General features: G+C 39.2%; 1 protein-coding gene across 4 annotated transcripts in view; it reads right to left on the reverse strand.

Annotated features, from left to right (window-relative positions):
- Positions 1–24,354, reverse strand: part of PPHLN1 (periphilin 1) — an 80,637-nt gene extending 56,283 nt beyond the window's left edge. For 3 of the 4 annotated variants that reach the window (XM_084305981.1, XM_084305980.1, XM_084305978.1), the window contains exons 1-5: positions 24,286–24,354; positions 19,132–19,179; positions 17,742–17,833; positions 13,287–13,466; positions 12,368–12,429 (exon numbers count right to left, since the gene is read on the reverse strand). In XM_084305981.1, coding sequence (XP_084162107.1) covers positions 12,368–12,429; positions 13,287–13,466; positions 17,742–17,833; position 19,132 — 335 coding nt within the window. In that variant the 5' untranslated portion in view covers positions 19,133–19,179; positions 24,286–24,354. Of the gene's footprint in view, positions 1–12,367; positions 12,430–13,286; positions 13,467–17,741; positions 17,834–19,131; positions 19,180–23,514; positions 23,591–24,285 lie in introns of those variants that run through there. The other variant, XM_084305979.1, reaches the window with a different exon arrangement.
- Between the last annotated feature and the right edge of the window lie 4 nt (positions 24,355–24,358).

The following is a 24,358-nucleotide window of genomic DNA, read 5'->3' on the forward strand; positions in this document are numbered from 1 at the left end:
ATCGAGAACAAGTATCTGAGGATAGTAACGTCCTACAAAACACAAGTAAGCAGCTCTGTGGAAGTTTTAAAGTAAGTTTATTGTTTGTTTAAAGATCTTCTAAATCAGGGTGAGAAATTACATGAGACTTTGGAGAAAAGTAAATGCTGTTTACAGTCACGCAACTTTATATTGCCAAGTTCCCAAGCAAAACACAGTGTGGGTGGGTGGTGGGGTTTTTTGGTTGGCTGGTTTGGGGAGTGGTTTTTTTATCCTCTTTTTTTTCTTAAGAGAACAAACATCGGAGTGTTATATTCTTCTAAAAAGAACAGCACATAAGAGAATTGCTAACACACTTCACAGTCGGTGTTTGCCATGTTACAAGCAGTGCAATGCAGGCAAACGTTTGTCTAACAATATACACGCTAAGCACCACAAATAAAGGAAATATTTTTGCACTCTATTTTTATGGGCACAAGTCAGTTGTGTTCAGCATGTTGTTACTCTTCTTCCCAAATGCTATCTTTAAAATTCTTAAACAAAAGAACCCAGAAACCATGAAATACCTGCTAAAGGAGCTCTTAGGACTTCTCATCAGTGTGCTGCAGAATGCCATTAGTTCACTGATACTTAAGAGAAAGCACCAAATAGCGTACTGCACCAGTATACACTGATTTGACCAACCCTTGTGCTCAATTTTCTAGCACTGTCGATAAAAAGCTGCAGAAGGAAAGAACAAGTTGGGCAACAGGTTTGTAAGCAGCAATTCCTTATGTCAGCAACACTGATACACAATGCCCTTGTTATATTTAGTGGTTGTTCCTCTTTCCAAATTCTTTAATGAGATCTATAAATCAGAAAAAAACACAATTTTTCCCTACATCAGAAGAATAGTCCCCAAATTTCTGGTTTTAGTCTTAAATTAAAGTAAGATTCGAAGCAGATAGGTTAATTTGGTTTGATGTGCTTATGCCCCTACAGTTTTGCAATAGCAGTATGGACTTCTGCATAGCAAATTTAAATAAAAGTTTGCAAATTCTTTTTACTTTCAGGTTTCCAAAGATAAAAGCCATTATTATATGGCTATGAAGAAAAAGTATATTGTTCATTATTATTTTCTGATCTCATTGCTTCCTGTCAAGTATGTAGCAAGTTTGTTCAAAATTAGAAAGTCCCAACTTAAGGCAGACATTTCCTCTTGTAGATTTATTCAGCTGTCTAGCTTTTTTTTGCCCCCAATTTGATTTTTTCTTTCACCTTGGTTGCAGTTTACAATCACTATAATACACATGTCCATCTCTCTTTCTCTCTCTGTTATTTTTTAAAGTTATTTCCTACAGACTACAAACAGCACTTACTTAAATATATTCAACAGAGACAAGCCATGCTACTTGGCTAATCTCCATATTAAAAATCCTTTTGGAACTACTGTACAGCTTCAGTCACTTCGGTGATTTAGTAACAGTTAACTTCAGAGTGCATACAAGTCACACTGATTCAAATTGATGCTGCTACAAACCTGATCTTCCTTGGATATGAATCCACATTCTCAGTGGCTGCCTAGCCTGGCACTGATGTTTTTTCTCAGGCAATCACACTGGCAGCAAATTGGTTTTGGTGGGTCAGGATGCAGTGCCAGCTCACTGAAGGGTGAAATACGTGAAACAGAAGCAGAAAGAGGGAAGAGCTGGAACAGCACAAACCTATATAGGATTAAACTACTGTGGAAAAAGATTTTTCCTGTAGGAAGGCTCAGTCTCCGTACTGCATTCATGACATCTATTTATGATAAATCAGAGGTTCCTTGGCAGAACTTCAGAGTAGCTAAAGTTAGAAGCACTAAGACTAGGTGTTTATATATAAATTTATTTTCCTAAAAATAATATGTACACATATTTAAACAACACTGAAAACACAGTATTCTGACTGAATAATTAACATAGATTCAAAGAATTTTTTAAACAGAAAACTGTTTAACAGAGACATGTTACTAAGGGATAAAAGTAACAGCAGCTGAAGAAAGTTTTTGAAGAAAATAATTCATTATCATCTCAACTTCAATCGCCTCTGTTAACATACTCCTTTGCCTGTCTTAGATAATCCTTGTACAAAACTCTTCCAAAAATGCACGTACTACAACAAAAATTGTAGAACCCATACTGAGTTTCTACCTCATCAAATTTGATCTGAATTGATCTGAAGGATGAGTTAATGCACTCAAATATCCTTCTTTCCCATTCTACTTCCAAACTGCATAAACCTGCTCTCAAACAATTTCAGGGAAATAGCCAGGCATACTACAATAGTTAAAGAAGGACTTCAGTTAACACAGTGCAACCTCTTCAATCAAATTTCAGAAGAGAAAGACTCTCAGCCAGCTGGCTGAAGCAGCACTGTTGAGTGTCACAGATTAATATTCACTTGCACTTAGACAAAAGCATTCATTACCAACTCAAAACCAATATTACAAAGTTTCGCATACAAGGGAAAGAACCTTATATGGTTATGCAAATATGTATCAGGAATAGACATCAAGACTAACATTAACTTGTTAGCATACAAAAATATCAACACATTTTAGAAATAATACCAGCGGCATGAGATCATGGAGTTGCTTTATTAACGAGTTTTTCCTCATTTGTAGATTGTAACAGATTGGGAGCAGCAGGTGGAAATGTTCTACCAAGAACTTTCTCTCTGCAGCAAAATCCTTAACAAAAGGATGCCCCTACTGTCAGCAGCACCAAATTTGTTTTTGCTTAACCTCCTCTACTAAAATTTACAACACATCTCATTGCTTACTCTAAGCGGGGGGGGGAAAAGGCAGCTTGTGTTCATCTAAAGAAACAGCATCTAGGCAAAGCTCCTTCTGCCATTCCCACCCTCTCTCACTGGGAATTAAATTCCCCTGAACATTTAGTCTGTACCAAATATAACAAATAAGTCCATGGAACCTATCAGATGAAGCATTTATCTTAAGAGAAATTAGGTACAACTCCTCCGTGACAATACTTCCCCCATCCTGAGAAAGACATGACTGCATTCATAAAGCCAATTTGTTGGCTGGTTGTCGAAATGACTTCAAAATGACTGAGCTAGATGCCCAACTTCGCAGTAGCTGCCTGGACTCGAAGGGAGACTCCCACCTCCTTCCCTCCCCACTGTTTCTCAGTTCCTGGCTGGTTTTCAACACATTTGTCAGGAAGCCCTTCCAGAATAATCAAGTCCTATCCATGGGAGTTTGCCTCATTATTTCCCAACAGGGCTTTAACTTGCTAGCTTCACACCATCTCCCACCTGATTATAATGATAGCTTTAAAACCAGAGCAGACAGGCTTGGTTTTAAAAAGTCTTCTGAGTGAGGTGCTACCCAGGATCTTGCAGCGTACAGGTACATCATAAGCAGAGGGTCTCCTGACAGTTCATTAGCAGTATGTAAACATCACTGACTAAAAAAAAAAAAATTTTTTTTAAATCCTTTATTCAGCAAGGTGACTTGGTTTGAGGTAGCAAATCACTGCTATTTCAAAATGCAACTGAATTTGAACACGTTATTGATTTTTTCCTTGTCATAGCATAGTTACTAATAGCTATGGTAAACAGCTACAGACACTGTTGAAAATGTAAATACCAACTTCATATCCTGATGTAGGACCTTACAAAAGCCACAGTGGGCAATAGTTGTCCACACAAGAAGTCCTAGTCCCTTAAAATACAGCATTTCCTTAGATCAAAAGCAAGCTGTGTAAACACAATAGCAGCTGAGAACCACCAGAATGAGAACCTGCAACTTCTTTGTTACCAATTTTGGAGTGTTTAGTGGCTGTCAATTAAATAATTACAGGACAATTTACTACCTAGGTGTTCTTTATTCAGCAATAATTCAGAGTGGGTTTTTAAGCACGTCAAAACTTTCTTTGACAAGATTATGACTACCTGTCTTTAGTCCATAGAGTATTTTGTCAGGCCTTAGAGTCACAACCTAGAGACCGTATTTAAAAGTAACTGAAACATTTCAAGGGACTGTCATTAAAGTATAAGAAATACCATAGGTGCAGAATCCATCTGAAATCACCTATTTGTAATAATGCTTTTTGAAAAAAAAAATAAAAGCTCACACGGTTTTGTCTTATGGCTCTCAGGTGGAATTAAATCAAAGATTTAGAGTTGTCCTAAATTTCATATAAAGGGTAAGACCTACCACAAGAGGTTGTATACTTAGAAGTCTGGCAAAAAAAAAAAAAAAAATCATCTGGTGGGAAACTCTGCTAATTTAACAATTCCCATACACGACAAACCTTGAAGTGTTTTGATCAGAAAAAATGAAGCTCCCATGACTTCACTCCAAACCTAAGTACAGCTGCCAGACCTCTCTACTACCAATACCAGTCAAAGGAGTCTCCCACCAGCCAGGAGGAAAATCACAGCTCAAACTTCTACAGGAGCTTACAGGGTCGTGGTTCAATAGCAGGAGTTGACCTCAGAAGCTCATCAGGAGAAATGATTGAAAGAAAAAGAAACTAAATGATCATTACAGCGCATATAACACGGAAGTTTGACACCCCACCACCACCTCAACCTGAGCTGGAAATTGCACAGGCAATTAAATCAGAGTTCTTCAGGTCCCCTGAAGAGGAACAAGATTATCAACGGGTAATTTTTAAAAGAGAACGTCTCCCACAACTGGATTGAGAAATTCTTTAATGAAATAGGAGAAAACAGGTCTTTAACAAAAATCAACAATTCAATCAACGATTATTCAAATAAAAGTATTTAAAAATTGAAAGCAATCGATCAACAACTTCTAATAGCTGATAGGCAACATTCACCTTATAGTATAACCCCACAATTAGTTGAAAAACACAAAAACATCTAGTTAAAATACAAGGATTTTTTTTTTACCTCTTCCCCGTACTTTCACATTGTAGGGTGGGGGCAGAAAATTTCTACTACTGAAACCTTGCCCAACAGACAGGTTTGTTTGAATTGAAACCTTCCTCCTTTCAGCTGTGCTGGCCTACAATAGTGCATAATTCTAAACAGTTCTTAATTAAATACAGTGTTTTAAAACTGCCCTGCTCTGGCTAAGTGATAGCTGCATAATAAGAAACAAGTTCTTAAAAATCCACCCAAAATAAAAACCTGTGGTCCAAAGAAACCTAAAGGATTCATAATGCATTTGGAAGCATATAATTTTGGCCAAGTAATCAAAAAAGATAATAATTATCAAACATAAGTCTCAGTTGGCAAAGAAATCAGTTGTCCCCATCACAAAAGAGCTAAAAAGATGGTGAAGCAGAACACATCTCTGTGCTGAGAGCAGAAAACATCCCAAACATCTTAACTACTGAGCTGTTAAGGCTGCTGTGTAAGATATGTAGTGTAATGCAATGTCATTAAATATGAGCTGTAAACTGGAACCTCCTTTTAACTTATCTATTACCTATTATCTTGTTCCAAAAACATCAATTCCTCCCTCTCAAAAAATCCTACGCTAAGGTAAAATTCTTCAGCTAGCAGCCTAACACAATGGGTCTTCTGAGGTAGATTTTGACAAACAAGTCCCTGCCTGGAGTTGCAGACAGGTATAACCAACCTCCCACAATGACCTATTGTGAGGAAACTGGAACTTGGGATATGAATAAGTGCAAGTTACTCTGGTAGGCTGTGTGAATGCCTGAGAGCTTGAATGTTCTGGCAGAAATTTTTACCTTTTTTTTTTTTTTTTTTTTTTTTTTTTTTTTTTTTAAAGGCATGTGCTAATGAATATGATCAGAACTCAACTTATCAATCTCCGTCAAAAGCAAGACCATTTTCTTTGGGTGGCTGCCATATTTATTTCCCTCCACACATGTTTTTTAATAAAGAATGAGGTCCTTGTATGGCGTCCCTTAAGACTTGTCAAATATTGCAGCAGAACAACGGACTTATGTACATTTTTAGCACCATCTCATAAATCCCTTTGGTTAAGTTCTCTCCTATGTGCAGGACAAAGATCGGTTTACTTTACAAGAAAGTCTAAATCCAAAGCCTGAGGACCTCCCACAATACAATATGCTGCTCTAAATGAGTACAAAGTATTTAAATAGTTTCACTGTTCCACTTCATTCACTAAAGAATACTTTCAGGGGAAAAAGCAGCAAGCTACCTCCTGTAATAGAAAGCTGATAATGTAAAGGTAAGTGCCAAGGCCTACATCTGGAAAAAAACCTCTCACAGAATCCTCAGTATTAAATCCTGCTTTATCAAGAGAATGGCAGTGACCCTTAGCTGCTATCTGGAGATTCTCTCATCATGGGTTTTGGTTTAAAATGACCACTGTTGCCCAAGAACATGTTTTTTTCTTAATGCAGAAGCTTTTGGTCACTCCTCTGGAACATCCCATCATCGTATACTGCACCTGCAGGGAGAGGGTCACCAAATGGAACAGCAGCTCCGGCAGAGAGCAGAACGTGACTGCTGTACTGCACTCCCACTTCGCCACCAATTTCCTCCATGAACTTCAGTAAACACAATCTCACTGGGAAGGTTTGTGTCTACAAAAGCTGGGATATGTAATGCTGTGCTACTCTGCAGAGATAAATGGAAGCTTAACGTTAAGAAAAAAAAAAAAAAGAGGAAAGGTAAAGTGACACTGATTTAAAAGATTTCTAAAGCACAATACAGAACTGACTGATGAATCCCAGTTGTTCGGAGATCACTAATTGTCTAAAATGAGTTTTCAACCCTTTGCCACACAGTTTTATTTCATTTCTAGCATCAAAATTACTTTTTTGTTGCTGTTTAGTACTTCTACTAATTACTAAGTATTCCTTGTACAATCCAGCAGATCTGTTTTATGTACACAAATGCATTAGCATTAAGTACTGGACTAGGATTACTTCTTGATTTCACACAGTAGATGGAAAACATGAAAGAAAAGATGGAGTTCAAGTTGCAAGCTGCCTTCATTAACACAGGAAAACATATTCATAACAACAACCAGAGAGGAGATGCTCCATTTTCTGTGTGAGCCACTTCTGTACGATACGGAACACCATTACTACTGATGCAGAATGCTCTGTCTACAAACACAGCAATCCTTATTTTCAGAAAATCTGGAACTCAGATAATTTTAAGTCTTAAATTTAATGTTTGTATTGCTCGGACTTACAAGTGCGTTATTTTGCAATTTCTCTTTGAAGACGAGTCTTACCCATCTTAAGTTGCCAAGTTTTGCATATTTGAAGTCTATGAACTCAGTGTGGCTGAAAAAAAAAAAGAACTAAGCAATATTCTGAACACTCTAAAGGATTAAAATTTGGTGTGATTAAAGTAAACAGCAGCTAGCAATCTAAAGCGTTTCAGACAGAACAGCTCATCTCATTTTATAATAATGTACACGCATGTGAAATCCATTGTTATGAGGGCTGTAGAGAAGAAGTGGAACCCTGGAGTTCTTCACCGCATACTTCTGCAAAGATCTGACACGCATGGAAATAACTCCTTTGAGTGCTCTGAATAAATGAGTTTGATATATCACGAAAGACAAGTAATAACCCGGCCCCAGAAGAGTGATCAACATCAGGAAAAGATAACTGTATGAACAAGTCACGTGTTATTTCATCTCTACTCCTCTCCTAGTTTCACAATTCTCATAGCATCAGCGATCCAGACATTAGAACTGCCATCACATATCGAGAATTCTCTGCTCGGCACACTACGACACTCTGCTTTGATGTATAATTCTTCAAACGTGCCAGCTAGGCTTGCACCAAGAGGCACACAACTTCCAACCAAATTGTGACTGTCAGGTTACCAAATTTTTTTATCAGTTCCTGCAGTTCAGAAATCCAGCAAGAATCCCCTGCTGGTGAGCCCAGGAGAAAGAGAGCTAGAAACTCATTCTGAAGCCTCTGCCCAGCAGATCCTTCACATTATTTTTACATATAAAAAAGGTATTACCATGAAGAAGTCACATCAGCATGAGCACGATTCATGGAGCATGGTAGAAAACGGGGCTAACAGCTCTACAGGACTGAACAGTCCAGAAAAGGGCAAAAGCACCAGGAATGCTCTGCTCAGTGGCAGACAAGGGGCAAACAGCAGCTGCTTAGAAACCAGAGCATAACTGGATAAGAAGGAAGAAGGTAAGAAGAAAAATACAGCTAAGCCAAGCTGAAGACCCTTAGCAATCCTCTTGTCACTTGTGGAGAATTGTTGCTGGTGAGCTGACACATCACAGTCCAAGCCATAGCTGCAGGACTGTAAAGCAAGCAAGCACATCTTCTTTCTTTATTTATTTAAGGAAAAGGCAAGAAGCTCAAGGAAAGGATAGAAATTAAAAAAACAAAAACAAAAAAAAAAAAAAACCCAGCATATACATATTTAACATAGGAAACTCCACCTTCCCCCCCCCCCCCAACTCTGCACCATATAAAGGTTTTTGATTTTCCAAACAAGCAGCCTCTTCTACTTTGGGAGGATATCAAGCAATGCTTTTCTTCAAAGGAAGAGGAGAGGGAGAACAAAAACAGAAAAAGCAAGAGACCAGAAACTACTTTTTGACAGTTAAACTGCTAAAGAAATCAAAGCAGGAAAGTGTGAACGATGAATGCTTAAAGAGGAAGTGCTAAACGTAATACTGACAGTTTCTTACAGCACACTTCTAGCTGCTGAATGAGTTTTAAAAAATACTCAAGAAAACTCCAATTGATTATTTCTGTCAATAAAAGAGCTATTCTTTTTTAGAATTCCTAGTAACAGTACTGACTACAAAAAACCATTAACTTTACAAGTCTCCTGAGTGTCTTTAGTTTTACAAACCTCACTTTGTACTACGGCCTACCCACATTCCATGCCTTTTTTTTTTTTTAATTTTATTTTTAAGTATTTCTGGTTAAAGTAATCTTACATCTCCTTTTACTACCTCAAAGAGAAAAAAAATGAAACAAACAGCACCATTTATACATACTCCACAAAAACTTACAGACAATATCTCTATCACATCCAAAGCACATCCCCATACAATAATTTCTGAATCTTGAGTTTTATAGTGCGAGTGTCTTTGAAACACAAATTAGCTTTTTCACCACGAGACAAAATATACCACGATCTGTACTTTGACTTCCTCTGTTGGGACCCACTACAGCTCAGTACGTGCAATATGAGAAAAACACATAACTATTACCAAGCACGTAACGCTGGAAGCGTTGAGCAGTCTGATCACAGAATTTGACATTTAAGGGTATTTACTATTCCCGTGCTCTTCTGTACAAGCAGACTGCTGCCATAAAGCATATTTATGTAATAAATCAATAAGGCTTCATTCAACTGCAAAGACGACCACGGAGCTCTTCCATAGCACAGCAGCGTGACAGTCAGACGCTCTGAAACCCCTAATAAAGAACAAGCTGGGACTACCACTACCACGTTTCTGAAGCCTGCAAAATGAGCTGACATTTTATCCTTGCATTTTAAATGGCAGGAATCAGGTAGCATTTAAGACAATCTTTTTGACCACTGGGTGCCACTCTTGTTCTATGTAAGAATAAGCTGCCTGGCATTAACTCAGTTTTGTGTCCCCCCCTACCTTTTTTTTTTTTTTTTTCTTTTTTGGTCTTTTTCTTGTTTCTTGTGTTGTAAAGTAAGAGGTAAAGGTTTAAGATTTTTTTCACAGGTTTCTGTAGAACACTACCTTTCAAAACCGTTTACGGTTGCTTCTAGCCCTAAGAACACAGTTTTGAGAGAAGTCCTGTGCACACAGACCCTTATAGCATACCAAGGTGTTACAGAATACAAAGCTTTAACAGCAATTTTTCTAACTGACCAGGTGTCTGTACCTAACATGTTTACCTTATTTTTTTTTTCTTTAATGGTACAAACATAGCTTTAAGCAGACAGCAATAAGGAAGAGTTACTCTACATAGGAGGAGACATTTCCAACTAACACGATGATGCAGCATGCAGAAATGCAGGCCTGCTACAACAGCAGACACCTTAAAAAGGGGAAACACAGGACATGGCATTCAGAAAGACAGTTATGGGATGATAAGAGATGGGAGCACAGGCCTGGCACTGGAGATTCCTGGGCTGCAAAGTATTCACAAATGGTCAGATGAACAACACTGGTTTTAGGGGTAACAAAAAGGCAGGTGTTCGGCCATCTGCAGGAAAGCAGGGCTCACCACGCCTAATGGGTTCTTGGGAACACAAGTCCCATCACTCTGAGCACGCCCCCACCTCATCCTTTACCCCAGCTTTAGTTATCCCATATGGTACGGGACATCTCTTTGGTCCATTTGGGTCAGCTGTCCTGGCTGCATCCCCTCCTAGCTCCTTGTGCACCCCCAGCCTCCTTGCTGGTAGGGCAGCATGAGAAGCACAGAAGTCCTTGATCCATGCATGTCCTGCTCTGCAGCAATTTAAACAGCCATGTGTTATCACCATTATTTCCATCCTAAATCCAAAACACAGCACCATACTAGCTACTGTGAAGAAAATTAACTCTATCCCAGCCAAAGCCAGGACATTAATATATATGTGGCAACATATATGACAAATTTGGCTATAATGTGGTGCTGTGGACTAATGAAAAAAGAAAAAAAAACACAAAGATATAAAACCCTATTGACAAAGTGATCCCAGGTGCACCTTACAGTGAAGCGTAAGCCACCACCATCAACTCCTCCCTGCAAAGGAGTGAAGATGCTGACAATTCACTGTTTGAACACCATCATTCATACACAAAGGAGCAGGTGAAGAAAGGTTAAGGAACTAAGAAGTATGCATGTAATAACAACACCTAAAACCGTTACTATTTAGCTTCTGTATAGACTTATTCTTCCTGTAATAATTACATTTGAACCACTAATGATTCTTAAATTACACTGCTAATATTTCCATTGTACAATGGAAATATACACTAACAATTAATTCTTGTCTTTATATTTATGGTGAATTTCATCCTTGTCCATAAAACGTGAGTGTAACACTGTCCTTATTTATCAGATCAAAAAAAATCCCATATCAAACTGCATTGCAGACACGTACATGTTAACCGCCCTACTGTTTAATCCTATTCCTCACGTTTCGTAGATGGGAACCTGAAGTACAGACTAAAAGTTGGTCACAGAAATTAATTTATTGTTTTAATACCTGCTCATCAGTCCAGCTGAGGAAACAGGAAGGTCAGAACAAGGATATGGTGCCCTGCATATTATCCACTATCCACTTCAGCAAGTTTTAAAATGGCTCAGTTATCTTTCCATTTGGCCTCAAAGTACTGCAGTCACTGAAGCAAACATTAGACAGATGAAAGAATTCTCTAAGTCATACAAAAAGTGTGACTGACTAGGTAGATGCACTAAATTACTTGCAATCCCAGGCATCTTAAAGTTATTATCATTGTATTGCCTACCCTTACTAAATAAATATTAAAGACTTCTGTGTCATTTATTTTATTTGTATCTCAAAACAATACAACTAGAAAACACTTTTCACCATCATGTCACTTCAACAGACAGCCTTTCCCATATCCCTATCATTCCACTGCTCTACTCTACAAACTGTTTTGATAACAAAGAAAAATGTTCTACATAGTCACAGTAAGTGTTATGACAGTTTTGATGTCATGATCTGTACAAAATAAAACAGTAAGGTTAATTAAGGAAAATTCTAAAGAATAAAACTGTCAATTACGGATTGACGAATTTATACAACAGGAACTCTTCTCTGTTTCTGCATTTAAGCATAAGTACACACATATCTTATAGATTCTAAGAGAGACTGATCTGAATATATCTATGGCTCAGAACAGGCTTTCGTCAGACTATCGCCACAAGACAAAGATTATTAAAAATATAACATTTATTTAACCTCTTTACTGCATGTAGTCATATTTACATATCCCTATGCATGTGTACATTAAATTTACAACATAAAAAAGTTTGTATTTCATTTAACAGACTGGGGCAGCAAAGATGGGAAAGTAGCTTTTAAACTGTTTTTAAGGGAAATAATGGGAAACCCAAATAAATCAGTGGGTTTCTAACAGATGCAAGAGTAGCATATTGATATTCAGAGCAGGTCATTTAGGTACATCCCAATAGCTCAGATAGAATAACAGCATGTGCACATCGCTAACATGCTGTTTCAATCAAATATGCTAAGACAGAACCCAACCTTGAACCCTTTCAGAAGAAGGAGAACCTGAACCCTTGCAGTTAAGCAACATTCAATATCTACAAAAACAAACAAGAACTTCCCAGCATAGTTTTAAAATTCAAAATTTAGCTGAACAAGCCTTGATCATTCTGTTTCAAACAGAAATTGCTCTGAGTAGGAGACTGGAACAGACAGCCTCCAAATCTTCCTATGCATGGCAGTGCTGTAAAGCTTTATAAAATACCTGTATTCGGGCTGCCGACTTATAGAATGATCATCCCTTGGCCATCTGTATCCTGATTCATCCTGCAAAGCATACAGAGACAGTTGTTTGAAGTGTATCTCAGCAACAGATGTCAAATACAATGTTTCCAAATGGTACTTATTTAGTGCAGAACCAAAGCATTTAGTGAGCTAAGAGAGTATTAATCGTTCACGGAAAGACTTCCTCTCAGTTTATCCACTTGGCCCCACTCCTATTTTCTGCCTCTATCATTGATAAAAACTTTGAAATGACATACCAAAAAAAAAACACCTTGTACTTTGTATGGGACAAAAATTTCCAAACCATATAGAGGGGCTCTGATTTTAAAAAATAAATTTCCTCAGTGAAATATAAATTCTCGTCACTAGCTTGGAATTACAGAAATTCAAGCATCTGCAATTGGTGGACTCACAGTAATGACCTTTCAAAGTGACCACAAAGTTTGTGTTTGAGTAGCTATTGAAACAAATCAGCATCATGGCAGAATTTAACTAAGTTAACAACTATGCAAATTAGAATGCTAGGTAGACAACATTCAACAGGCCAAGTGCGAGCACTTGTTATACACAAAGTTTTTGCTATCATTCTTCTTGTCATCCAGATAACTTCGCACCATGTTACACAGGACTCCCGGCTACTCCTGTTTTCCCAGTTCAGACTCTGAGCTCCCCATAGACCTGGACAAAGGATCACTTTCAAGCCCATACAGTAGCTAGGAAACACAAAAAGCAGCAAACGCTTATTACAACATCATCACAGGAGTCTTGGAGGCACAGTAACTGCATAAAAGCATGAAGTAGCAAAACCAGCAATGTTCTGTTTGAAAAAAATATTTTAATTGTTCAGCATTCAAACCTTCATAAGACAACAAACATCACAGTCACAGGAGAAGAATCACCTTATGTACACCTCGGTGTGGTGGGCCACTTCTTCGTTCATGGGCAAAACTGCGACCCTCTTCGTAGTCCCTGTACTCAGCGTGGCCATAATCGTCATACCGACTGTAACTCCCTTCTCCAGGTCTGTCAAGCAGTGGTGGTTTCTTTGGTACGATGTTTACTACTCGATGGTAATCATCCTAAACCACAAAACAAAATCATTTTGTTTTTAACATCTGGAAATCTATACAAAATCATTTTGTTTTTAACATCTGGAAATCTATAGTGAATACACAAGAGTAAAAACATGTTATTTCTAGACAGTGGACTGTGATAATCTCAAAGCTGAAATAAGCACAGGGGAACACCAGAAAAAGTCACGACAGACTGACAGTGGAATAACTTGTATTTAATTGGACACTATTCTGATGCAATCTTTAGGCATTGGAAGTTTAATTACAGAGAGAAAATTCTCAACACATTTAAGTTTCTTTTGAAATTTTAAAGCAGTAACGTTAATCTCTACTTCATCATCAGCTACATTTTTTAAGCATGAGATACTCATATTTCTCAGAAACTTTTGTATTAATTTAGGAATGCAATAAAGAAAGTTACATTTGTAATGCCTCTAAAACAAAGAGCCTATTTGAAAATCATTCATTTTCTTAACATCCATAAAGTTTTCTACACTGTGGAAATTGGGGTGAAGACAATCCTTGTTTCATAGTCTGATTTGATAAGCATCTTCTCAATACCACGCAGCACATGATCTAATGATTTATGTGACACAGAGTTACAACACTGTTTTTCTTTTAATGCAAGTTTTGGATAGCTTTTTGCTAGACCGCAAAATTAATTTCCTTCTAGTGTATGACATTTCCTTCACATAAAATGTCATACACTATTTACCCATTAAATGGATTCTTTGCTTATTAAGCACAAGTTGTACAATTACAAAAGATACAAACTCAATTTTCAGGAATCAAGAAAATAAAAAGCAAATGGAAATGCAAGACTTTGTCTTTTAAGTCTTCCTCTTTTAGCAAGGTATCTTTTCTGTTGGCCTTAAAAATAAGGTATAATTCAAAAGATGTCAATTAGAATGTACAGTCGGGGGGAGACATTCAAACTAGCTTTTTTTCCTAGCAGCATAAGTCACAAGCTAATGCATCAATAGCTTTTGCAGAAAACGCATTTAGTTCACAAATTACTAAATGTGCAAAAGAAAAAAAGAAGCAAAAATGGAAAAATTTGCTCTGATTTCAGAGACCAGCCAACAGGGTTACTAGAAGGTAATCCAAAATCAGCCTACAGCCATACTGATGCAAAGTATAGACTATATACACATTCCTATGCTGCCAGAATGCCTGATCTACCATTACCTTGTTGAGCATCCTCTACATACATTTTTTGTTTGGTGTCTTACAAAGATATGCTCTGAAGCTAAAAAAAAAAAAAAAAAAAAAAAGGGCTCTGTGCTTTAATCTCACCCAGTAGTCCCTACCACCTCAGTTAATGACATTCAGGAGTTAGACAGTTCAAGTCACACCCATTTTGCTTAATTGTGCCAAGCACTCACAACTTTTCGCTGTTTACCAGCATCTGAGAGCATGTGCTCCTACCACAATCCTACCACAATGTGATGTATAATTAACATCCAGGATTAGATTAGGACACGTCTCTTGCTCTCTCAAACAAGCCATACTTCATTCTGTATCGATGCTTTGTCTCAGTTCCAACATACTAAGCTACCAGCAAATGCTGAGGACTTTCATAACATTGAGGAATAAATTAATTTCATTTTACTTGCCTGGCATAAAACTAGGTCAGCCCTCTACACGTGGACACACAAACAATGGCACAGGGTTGCATGGACAGAAACTGCCTGCTAATCCTCTTGAACAAGCAGAGTTGTATGAGGAGCTTCATATTCTTCCAGTAAGTGACATTGGATCTTGGTTTGCCTAAGTACTGTGGGTGCTGCTTTGGTACAGATGCATAGTACTGATGCAATAAATTAGCTTATTCTGATAGTCTCTCTATCCCCACTTCCAAACTCATATAACATAAAGCCAGCGCTGAGGTATCTGGTTAACTCTTGCATCAAAAAGATGTGGTGGTTTCATGTCAATAGGTAGCTAAAATCCACTACACTGCCCTCTCGCTTCTCCTTCTCAGCAAAACAAGAGGAGGAAATATAATGTGGGAGAAAAAAAAAGCTCTTAGGTTGAGGTAAGGACAGGGAGATTGCTCACCGATTACTGACATGGGCAAAACAGACCCAGCATAAGTCAGTAAGGGATATTAATGTAATTCATTGCCTATTCATAACAGACTAGAGCAGTGAGAACTGAAAGCAAACTGAAAACACCTTCCACATCCACCATCTTCCACTTCCTCCCCATCGCCAAGTGGCGCAGGGGAATGGGGGCTGTGGTCAGTCCCTAGCGCTTCATCTCCGCCGCTCCTTCACGGTCCCTCTCTGCCCCTGCTCCCCGTGGGGTCCCTCCCACAGGATGCCGTCCTTCCCAAACTGAGCCTGCGGGGGCTGCCCACAGGCAGCAGCTCTTCAAGAACTGCTCCCACATGGCTCTGTACCACGGGGTCCATCCCCCAGGAGCAAACTGCTCCAGCACCGGTCCCCCATGGGTGGGCGGCAGCTCCCCCCTGGCCCCCTGCTCCTGCAGGGGCTCTCCATGGGCCGCAGCCTCCTCCAGGCCACATCCACCTGCTCCACCGGGGGCTCCTCCACCCATGGGGGGGCTGCAGTGTGGAGATCTGCTCCGTGTGGGACCCATGGGCTGCAGGGGGACAGCCTGCTCCACCAGGGGCCTCTCCACAGGCGGCAGGGGAACTGCTGCTGTGTGCCTGGAGCACCTCCTGCCCTCCTGCTGCACTGCCCTGGGGGGCTGCAGGGCTGCTTCTCTAACGTTTTCACACTCCTTGTTCTCCCAGCTGCTGTTGTACACCAGTTTGTTTTTTTCTTCCCTTTCCTAAATCCGCTCTTCCAGAGGCCCAACCAGCGTCACTCACTGGCTCAGCTCTGGCCAGTGTCGGGTCCCTTTCGGAGCTGCCTGGAAGCTGGCTCTGACCTGACACAGGGCAGCTCCTGGTACCTCCTCTTACAGGCCAACCCTGCAGCCCACGTGCTAACAAAACCTTGCCATCTAAGTCCAATACAGAAGACTACATCATACATTTTAACTTATAAAATAAAATTCCATAATGCATATGCCATACTTTGTTCCCTGGACATCTCGAAAGATTAATGGAATTCAGAAATGTCACTGCCAAAATGGATAAATTGAATTAGCAATGTGTTAGTCAAGCCAAATATTGATTTTAAAGAAAAAAAATGTGAAAATATATTCTGTCTTTCCTCATATTCTATTACTGATAAATGTAGGGGAGAAGCAGTGGACTAAATAGCCTGTACAAACTTATCTGATTTCTAGTTTGCTGAAAATGCAGAAACTTTGTTGTTGCCTGTGAAAAGCATTAAAAATATTTCAGAGCAGCCAAGCACTAATACACTGATCAGTGGAGAAAACAGCATAACTAGTTACCAGTGGTAGCTTGCTTTCTAGAAAACAAGCTGAAAATACAGCAGAGAGAACCCAGAAAGCATGCTAAATTAACTGCATGTAGACAGAAACATTAAAAAGTATCCTTAAAGTTCTATTTAAACCACAATAGCTCAAAATGGCCAAACTGCAAACTGTTTTGTCTAAAGAAGAGACTTCAGACATAGGGGTAAAAAAAAAGGAATTTCACCTGATTCTTTGGCAAAGATATTTTCTAAAAGCATTCTGAAGTTATTACACATAAGAATAAGCATAGCCTTTGCATTTGTTTTTACAGACATAACACAGAGAAGTCTCCAGGCCTACAAAGTAAGATTTCCATCTACACCTTTTGGCAAGCATTTTCTTGATAGGACTCCACAAAATAATTTCTTTAGCAAGTGTGTATTTTCAACATTTGCTATAATCATTTGCTTTTATGCCTTAAGCATAGTAGTAAAAAGATGCATTGGTGACAAGAACAACATTACAAGTAGTCATTTAACCACCCTTAATCACTTCAAAGATGTATTAATATACAAACAAGTTTCTGGAGAAAAACAAAATACAGTATGGCCTTTGCTTTTCCATGAGTTATGAAAAATCCTATGTTTAATGACACAAATAATTACACTGGATAAAAAAATCACTTTATCAAAACGTAAGTACTCTAAACCACTTTCAATAGATTTGAAAATATGACAAGATTTAAACTGGTAGGCCTCCTACAATCTCTTTACAGATGTATTTGCTAGACTGTTGACTTAAACAAATGAGGAAAGAACTGAACTTGGAGGTCAAGGAGGAAGATGAGAAGGTTTACCAGGAATTAACTCCCTAAATGCTGCCCTTAAGTTACAGGTCACTGTACAGTATAATACTTAAGAAACACAGTATACATAGTATACTTACATCTGGATGAATCCTCGGAGGAAGACGTTCTCTTGGAATTCTTTCATAGTCATATCGCCCTTCAGACCACATTTCATCTCTTCGATATGCCACTAAAGACAATAAAAATTCAACTAGTCAAAACCAGACTTGTTATGAATAGATGAAAAAGTGGTAAGTATAGAAATGACAGATTCTCTGGCTTCTCCCAAGGTAATAAATTATACACAAGCTCTGTACAGGCCTTTTAAAAAAAAAATAAAAAATGAGGTCCTTTCAAAAGTAAATCTATCTAGTTATAATTAATAAGTAATTAATTTAAGGCAACTAGAAATCAAGATTCTGGTGGCAATATTGTTCAAAACTTCTGCAGTACCAATAGCCAACATAAACCGCCTTTAAGTGTTGAGGGATATAATTTCAAACAGTCAGAAACTGTAGCAAATAAGAGCAAGATCTGTAACAAACTTTTGTTTTAGTTTATATGGAGCTCTGCTATGCACTCTTCACAAAATAACTCAGCATGGGCAAGAACTGGAAATTAGTGAAGTATATTCAGCATCAATCCTGGGCTTGCAGGTACTATAAACAACCCTACTGAGATTTACACACGGTGCAAATACCAGCTTCAGAAGTAAATTCATACACACATACCTTATAGCAATTCTGATATTTCTGTGCTAAAAAAAAAAAAAAGACTTGCGTTTTTAAAATGAGTAAATGAGTTCAACTTCTCTTTATTAGACTGCAGAGCTCCTACTTTCCTATATAATAATTTGGATTGAATTATTTCAATCCAAACCTTGACCTTCTGGAAACAGGATAAAACACGACACATTGTTCAGCTAGCACAAAGGTCTGCTTTGAATACATGAATGATACGTACTCTTCACAAGCAGATTTTTCCTTTTTTAAGCCAGCAAAACACACAAACTCCTTTTTTCAGAATATGGTGACTTCCAAAGTCAAGATTAATAACTAAAAATATGTGGAAATAAACCATCACCATAAGAGACTCTGCTGTATTAGACAGCACAAACTCAAGGATCTGAAACCTTTCAGATAATTGTAAAGGTTAAAAAAAAAACGTGTAACATATATATATATAGCTGAAATTAGTTAAGAAATTGCTAGAATTGCATTTCTTAATGTTTCCTTTCACAAGGGGTTCTAGCTATTAAAATAATCCATAAGAAAAAGAAATAGGACATATTCAAAAGGAGAAATAAAAAGCATTATCTACCTTCATAAAAGAAAAATACTTAACTGGAAATGGTCTTATGAGGCTACATAAAAATAACGATTCTTCTAGATGCCAAGAATCAACAAAATAAAGGGTTTATTAAATGTAATCAGAGGTAAGCACTGCCAGCTATAAATTTTTGTGAAAAACAATTACTCGCATACTCACTTTTCTGTTAGTTTCAGCAACTGTGCCTCAGAAGACCCATTCAATCACCTAGGAATAGAAAAGAAACTGAAACTAGCAAAAAAAAAAAAAAAAAAAGCATTCAAGCAAGCTCATATGTAAATTTCATGTACGTAAATCAGACATTTAAAGTATAAATCCTTCAACTGCCCGTCCCCCATAATCTGTCTGAATTAGTAAAGGGTATTCACTGTACTCGATCAAGAAAGAACATGAACATAAGAATTTACAATACCAACAAAATATCTGTGACAAATTACTATATGTACAACACTTCCTGAAAACGTTTGAGTTTTATTTCCCTATCACAATCTTTTATTCACTACTTCCAGTATCAGTTTCTCTTCCATTTATTAGCAGAAGTTATTGAAAATTATCAAAACTGCTTTCTTAGAAACACTCAGGAATATATCTAATATATTCACTTAACTTACTTGCATTTAATTGTCTTTCAGTATTAATATGATTAATATTAATTTTATGTTCATTTTGTGTTTGCATTAATATTAATAATGAGAGAAAAATAAGACTCCACTGCATGTGACCAGAGGTTAATGAAAAGTTTGGTTTAACACAGGTTTTGTCTTTAACAGTTGCTTAGCAAATCATTAAGAAGCTCTTTCCCGAATTGTGGGAAGCCCTTCAGAGCCTTCAACCCTTCCCAACAGCATTGATTGATAGAAACTGATCAGAGCATCTTCTTAAAACACCCCAATTTATAACTTGACCTTACGTGTGCTCCATAACCGAGACACAAGAGTAGTCTGACGCAGGCAGGAGTATAAATAAAAAGCTGACTGAACCAGCAGAGCCAGGCTGGTACTGGTTTTGGTAAGGGTAAGGCCTGGAGGGTCTGTTGTCCTGGGTCCTTCAGATGGTCTACACACAACAAACAACTGCTAATTCTGAAACGGTTGCTCACAACAGTTGCATTTGTTGGTCGGGCGCACCCCTCAGAAGCACTTTTCCTGGCGGTTTCACAGTAACTACATACACTTTTCTTCATTCTCTTCTTCGGTGACTTTACCTAAAGGCTTAACCACATGCCAGGGGCTGGGCAGGCATCAACATGTCTCAGGCAGACTGCGTCCCCTCTTCCTCGTGCCCCCTGGACCGTGCCCCATCTGTCCCTACCCAACTCCTCACTGCCTGCACAGATCTCTTCTTCCTTGCCAAGAGTTACAAGGACAGTAACTGAACACATCTGTACTTGAAATGCACTGGAAGGGACTGAATTAGTGGGGGCAAGACAAAAACCATCACTACAGCAGCAGAGCTGCATGCACCGTTTCTCTCCATGCCTCACCACTGGTGCTTTATGCCTGGATGCTCCGTGCTGCCAGCCCCCACCTCCAAAGCACCTCCTGCACGCAAGCGGACACCAGCCCTTGGTGGAGACCCTCACTTGGCTTCCAGACCAGAGGGGACATTGGCAACGGGAAGACAGTGCCTGGTGGCTTTTAAGGGATGTTGTTTGCTTTGTGGGTTGTTTTTTGTTCATTTGTTTGTTTTGATTGGGTTTGTGTTGGTTTCTTTTTCTGTTTGCATTTTGGCCAATCCAGCAACATCTGTGCCCTGCCGCCTGGAACAGTTACTGAAATTGTTAACCGAACACAGTGTTCAAGAAGCAACGCGTCAGAAAAATGCCATTAAAGCAGGATGCAAGCTTTCACACCACGCTGCTCTGCCAGTTAAGCCACCTCCAACATCCCACTACATAACATTGACAGCAGGCACTGGCATTCACAGACATGCTGGTTGCTTCGTGGCTGAGAAACACACTGCCACCTCCATCACTGCTGTGGGACCATACTGCAGCTGGCAAGCATTATCACTACCATTTTGACCAAAAAAAAAAAGGAAAAAAGGCAGAATATGCCACCACAAAAGTCAATAGACTGAAGCAAAAAAAATACATACACAATTATATCAGACAAGAAATTAACAGAAAGAAAAGAAAGAATGGAGAAGGGAAGAGGGAAGGAAAATCTCAGACGTGAGATTTTGCAATTTGAGGAATGGAAAAAAATAATCAGACAGAATCAATTATAATGTACATTGTCCAGAATGCTGGTAATGACGAAAGGCAGAAAAACAATTTTATAGGGAAGACTAAAACCACAGTTTTTAAGCTGAGACCACTGAAATAAAGTGAGGATGCTTGTGAAAATACCAGAAGAAAAAAAAAAAATGCTTGGAGAGAGGAAACCACTTTTTCCATCACCTTGAACCCATTTCATCTGGTTCTATAGAAAAAACTTCAATTTCTTAAATGATGTGACCTAATCAGGGCACAGCTTTAATAACAACCACGAAGTGTCAAAACTTTTAGGATCAATATGAGAATATTTCATTAAGGAGGATTCAAGAGATCAAAGCTTAAGATCTACCTGCTCTCTCAGTAAAGTTGCTCTAAAACAAAGTTTAAAAAAACATGTAACTATTTTTGTTACACCTAACCCCACTATCACTGATGCTATTTTTTATTAGCACGTACACCAAAAGTGGTTGGTATTTCTTCAACATCATGAGCCATAATGCCCTGCTACATTAATTTAATCAACCTCTTCCTCATTTTTGGTCAAAGGTGACTGTTTTCCCTAAAGCAAATTCCTTATTTTCTCAAATGATGACACTTTAGCGCACACAGAAGCCATTCTATTAATGCAGCACAAGCTGCTCTGCTGTGGCCAGCTGCCAAAATTGGCTTTGCTCCGATTATCACAGCACTACGTCTTCCTCTACGCTCGTGTAACAGATGTAATACAAAAAGGTTTTCTTCATTATGCAGATTACACAGCTCACTTAAACATCAGATTTTTGCACAACTGGGTTTTCTTTGTCAATCTTTTTTTTTTTTCCTGAGGAACATTAACACATTAAAAATACTAACATACTGAAGAACACTTCAGTATTCTGCAATATTTTGTACATAATTCTTGTCTGTTTACACTTACTTGAGACATCAATTTTCGTCACTGCTAGAAATACCTACTTCATCACCGTCTGTAATTTTCCAGTGCGTGCTATCAACCTTCCACAGAATCTACATTTTTGTCCCAAAAACGTGCAGCTTTCATACCCAGCTGGCTACATTTTGCCATATGCAAACAGGAGTCCAAGGGCAAACAACTGCGCTCTTTCTGATGCTACTGGGACACGCCTGGTTTTGTACTATTACTGTGACAAACCACAGCAATTGGCAAACGTAGGCCAGTTTTGTCCCGCCTACGCCTTGCAAAGCTCTCAGAAAACATCTTGGATGATCTGGTAAGAGTAAGACCTAGGAAGGGCCCTCAGGGAATTGTAAATTCAGCAGACATATCGTGGCCAATTTCACAACAGTGAGCCATTGCTGCCTTGAGGACAGGAACAAAGAGACACAATAAAGCTTTTTGTTCCAACCGTTAAAGGCCATATTTGACAGTGCTGCAAACCTATCTGCCATCTCCTAACTAGACAGGAAGGAGGCTAGAGAAAACTGAGTTTGGGACAAAAGCAGCCTTCTCCTCCTCTCCCCATACTTGGGGCAGGCTGAAAATACTGATTAGACCTCTACTGGCAACACGAAACATCAGAAGTGTAAGAGCAGAGGGAAAAAATTCAGCATGACAGTAAATAAAATACTGGAAGGGGGGCACTGAGAAAAAGCAGGGTTACAGAGAGAATCCATATCTACCTAAAAACAAGTATTAGGCCAAAAGATTTTCAAAGGCAATTAGAAGCATGCCTGAAATAAGTCCAGGCATGTCCCACGTAGCTGGGACACGACTAACTTGAAGTAAGAGGCTTTCTTCCAATCTTTCTTAATGAGTTTACAACGGTTTTGACATAAAATAAGGGTTTAAAAGAAAATATTAAAAAAAAAATGCAGAAGGCACTGACCACAAAAGTCAAATCATCTCCACACTCAAAAGGAAAACAAAACAGAAGTTGAATAAAATTATCAGCAACATGGGCCTTCCAATGAGCATCTGAAACCTCAACGGTTCAGTTTTCTAACGATATCACTCCAATAAATCAACAGGAGTGAGAAAAATTGAGATAATGCTTTGGGAGTTTATATTAACATAGAGATTCATGTATTAGCGGTTATATTTATGTGAACAGCCGCAGTTACCAACATCTCATCCCTCACCAGTGTCAATGCCATTGAAAAATAAGCTGCAATGGGACCACTAGGCTGCTGACACAAACAGCTGTACCTCTGTGGTGCCTTCCCATCTTGTGGCATGAACAATTTGATAACAAGACATGCCAGCTCACTGCACTGCTGCTGTAGCAGGCCAAGACTTTGATGTTTTTAACATTTATCTATGAAAGTCTTAACAGATGCTGAATATTTCAGCTAGGCAGGATCAATACCTCAAACTCTACTCATCGCTTGCACAGGTGGTGTGCGCTTCCACATCTTTTTATGTCCTTCCTGCACAGCTTTTGCTCTCCTGAAGTCCTGAACACCTCGGATTAAAATATAAATATAAATATATATATATGTATTATAAGACTATCCATCAGAAGTCTAACCCAGGGCAAAGTAGGTTCACTTAAAGAGCATGAAGGCAGTGAAAACCTAAGTGTTGCAATACTCATAGGAGTTTAAATATATTAGGGGATGCTCCCCTGTTAAGCTAAGTGTAAGGACCTGTTTTAGAGCTGCTATGTGCCACATTTAGGTCCTATTTAGCCCTCCCGAAACATAAATAAGGAAAAGCCGGATCCATGCTCCGACCCTAAGGCACACGCTGGGTGCCCCCACAGCCATGGGGCTCGCCCCCCCCCCCTCCAAGCGCTCGTTAGCGGCCGCTGGGGACTCATCGCCTCCCGGCATTACCCCGAGCAGCAGGACGAGAACCGAAACCCCAAACCTGCCGCACGTGGGCTTTGTAAACCTCATGTATGCATATGCGTGTGTGCGTGCGCGTTTAAGATACCTTAAACACATCCTAAATACGTACACAGGTACATAGGCAGGTCCCACACACGCGTGTATTTAGGACCGTGGCCGCGGTTCCGCCTCTCCCCCCAGCGGACACTGCGGGACCCCCCCCCATGAGGCCGGGGCAGCGCCGGCCCCCGGGAGGCTCCGCGGGCGCTCCCCGCACCCCCGGCCCGGCCGCTCCCGGCCCCGCTCACCCTCCTGCCGCCTCCGCAGCCCCCCGCGGGCCCCGCCGCCTTCCCCCTCTCCGCAGGCGCCCCCGGAAGCGGC

Source organism: Netta rufina, assembly GCF_964035555.1.
Source record: "Netta rufina genome assembly, chromosome: 1".
In the NCBI taxonomy this organism is placed as follows: Eukaryota; Metazoa; Chordata; class Aves; order Anseriformes; family Anatidae; genus Netta; species Netta rufina.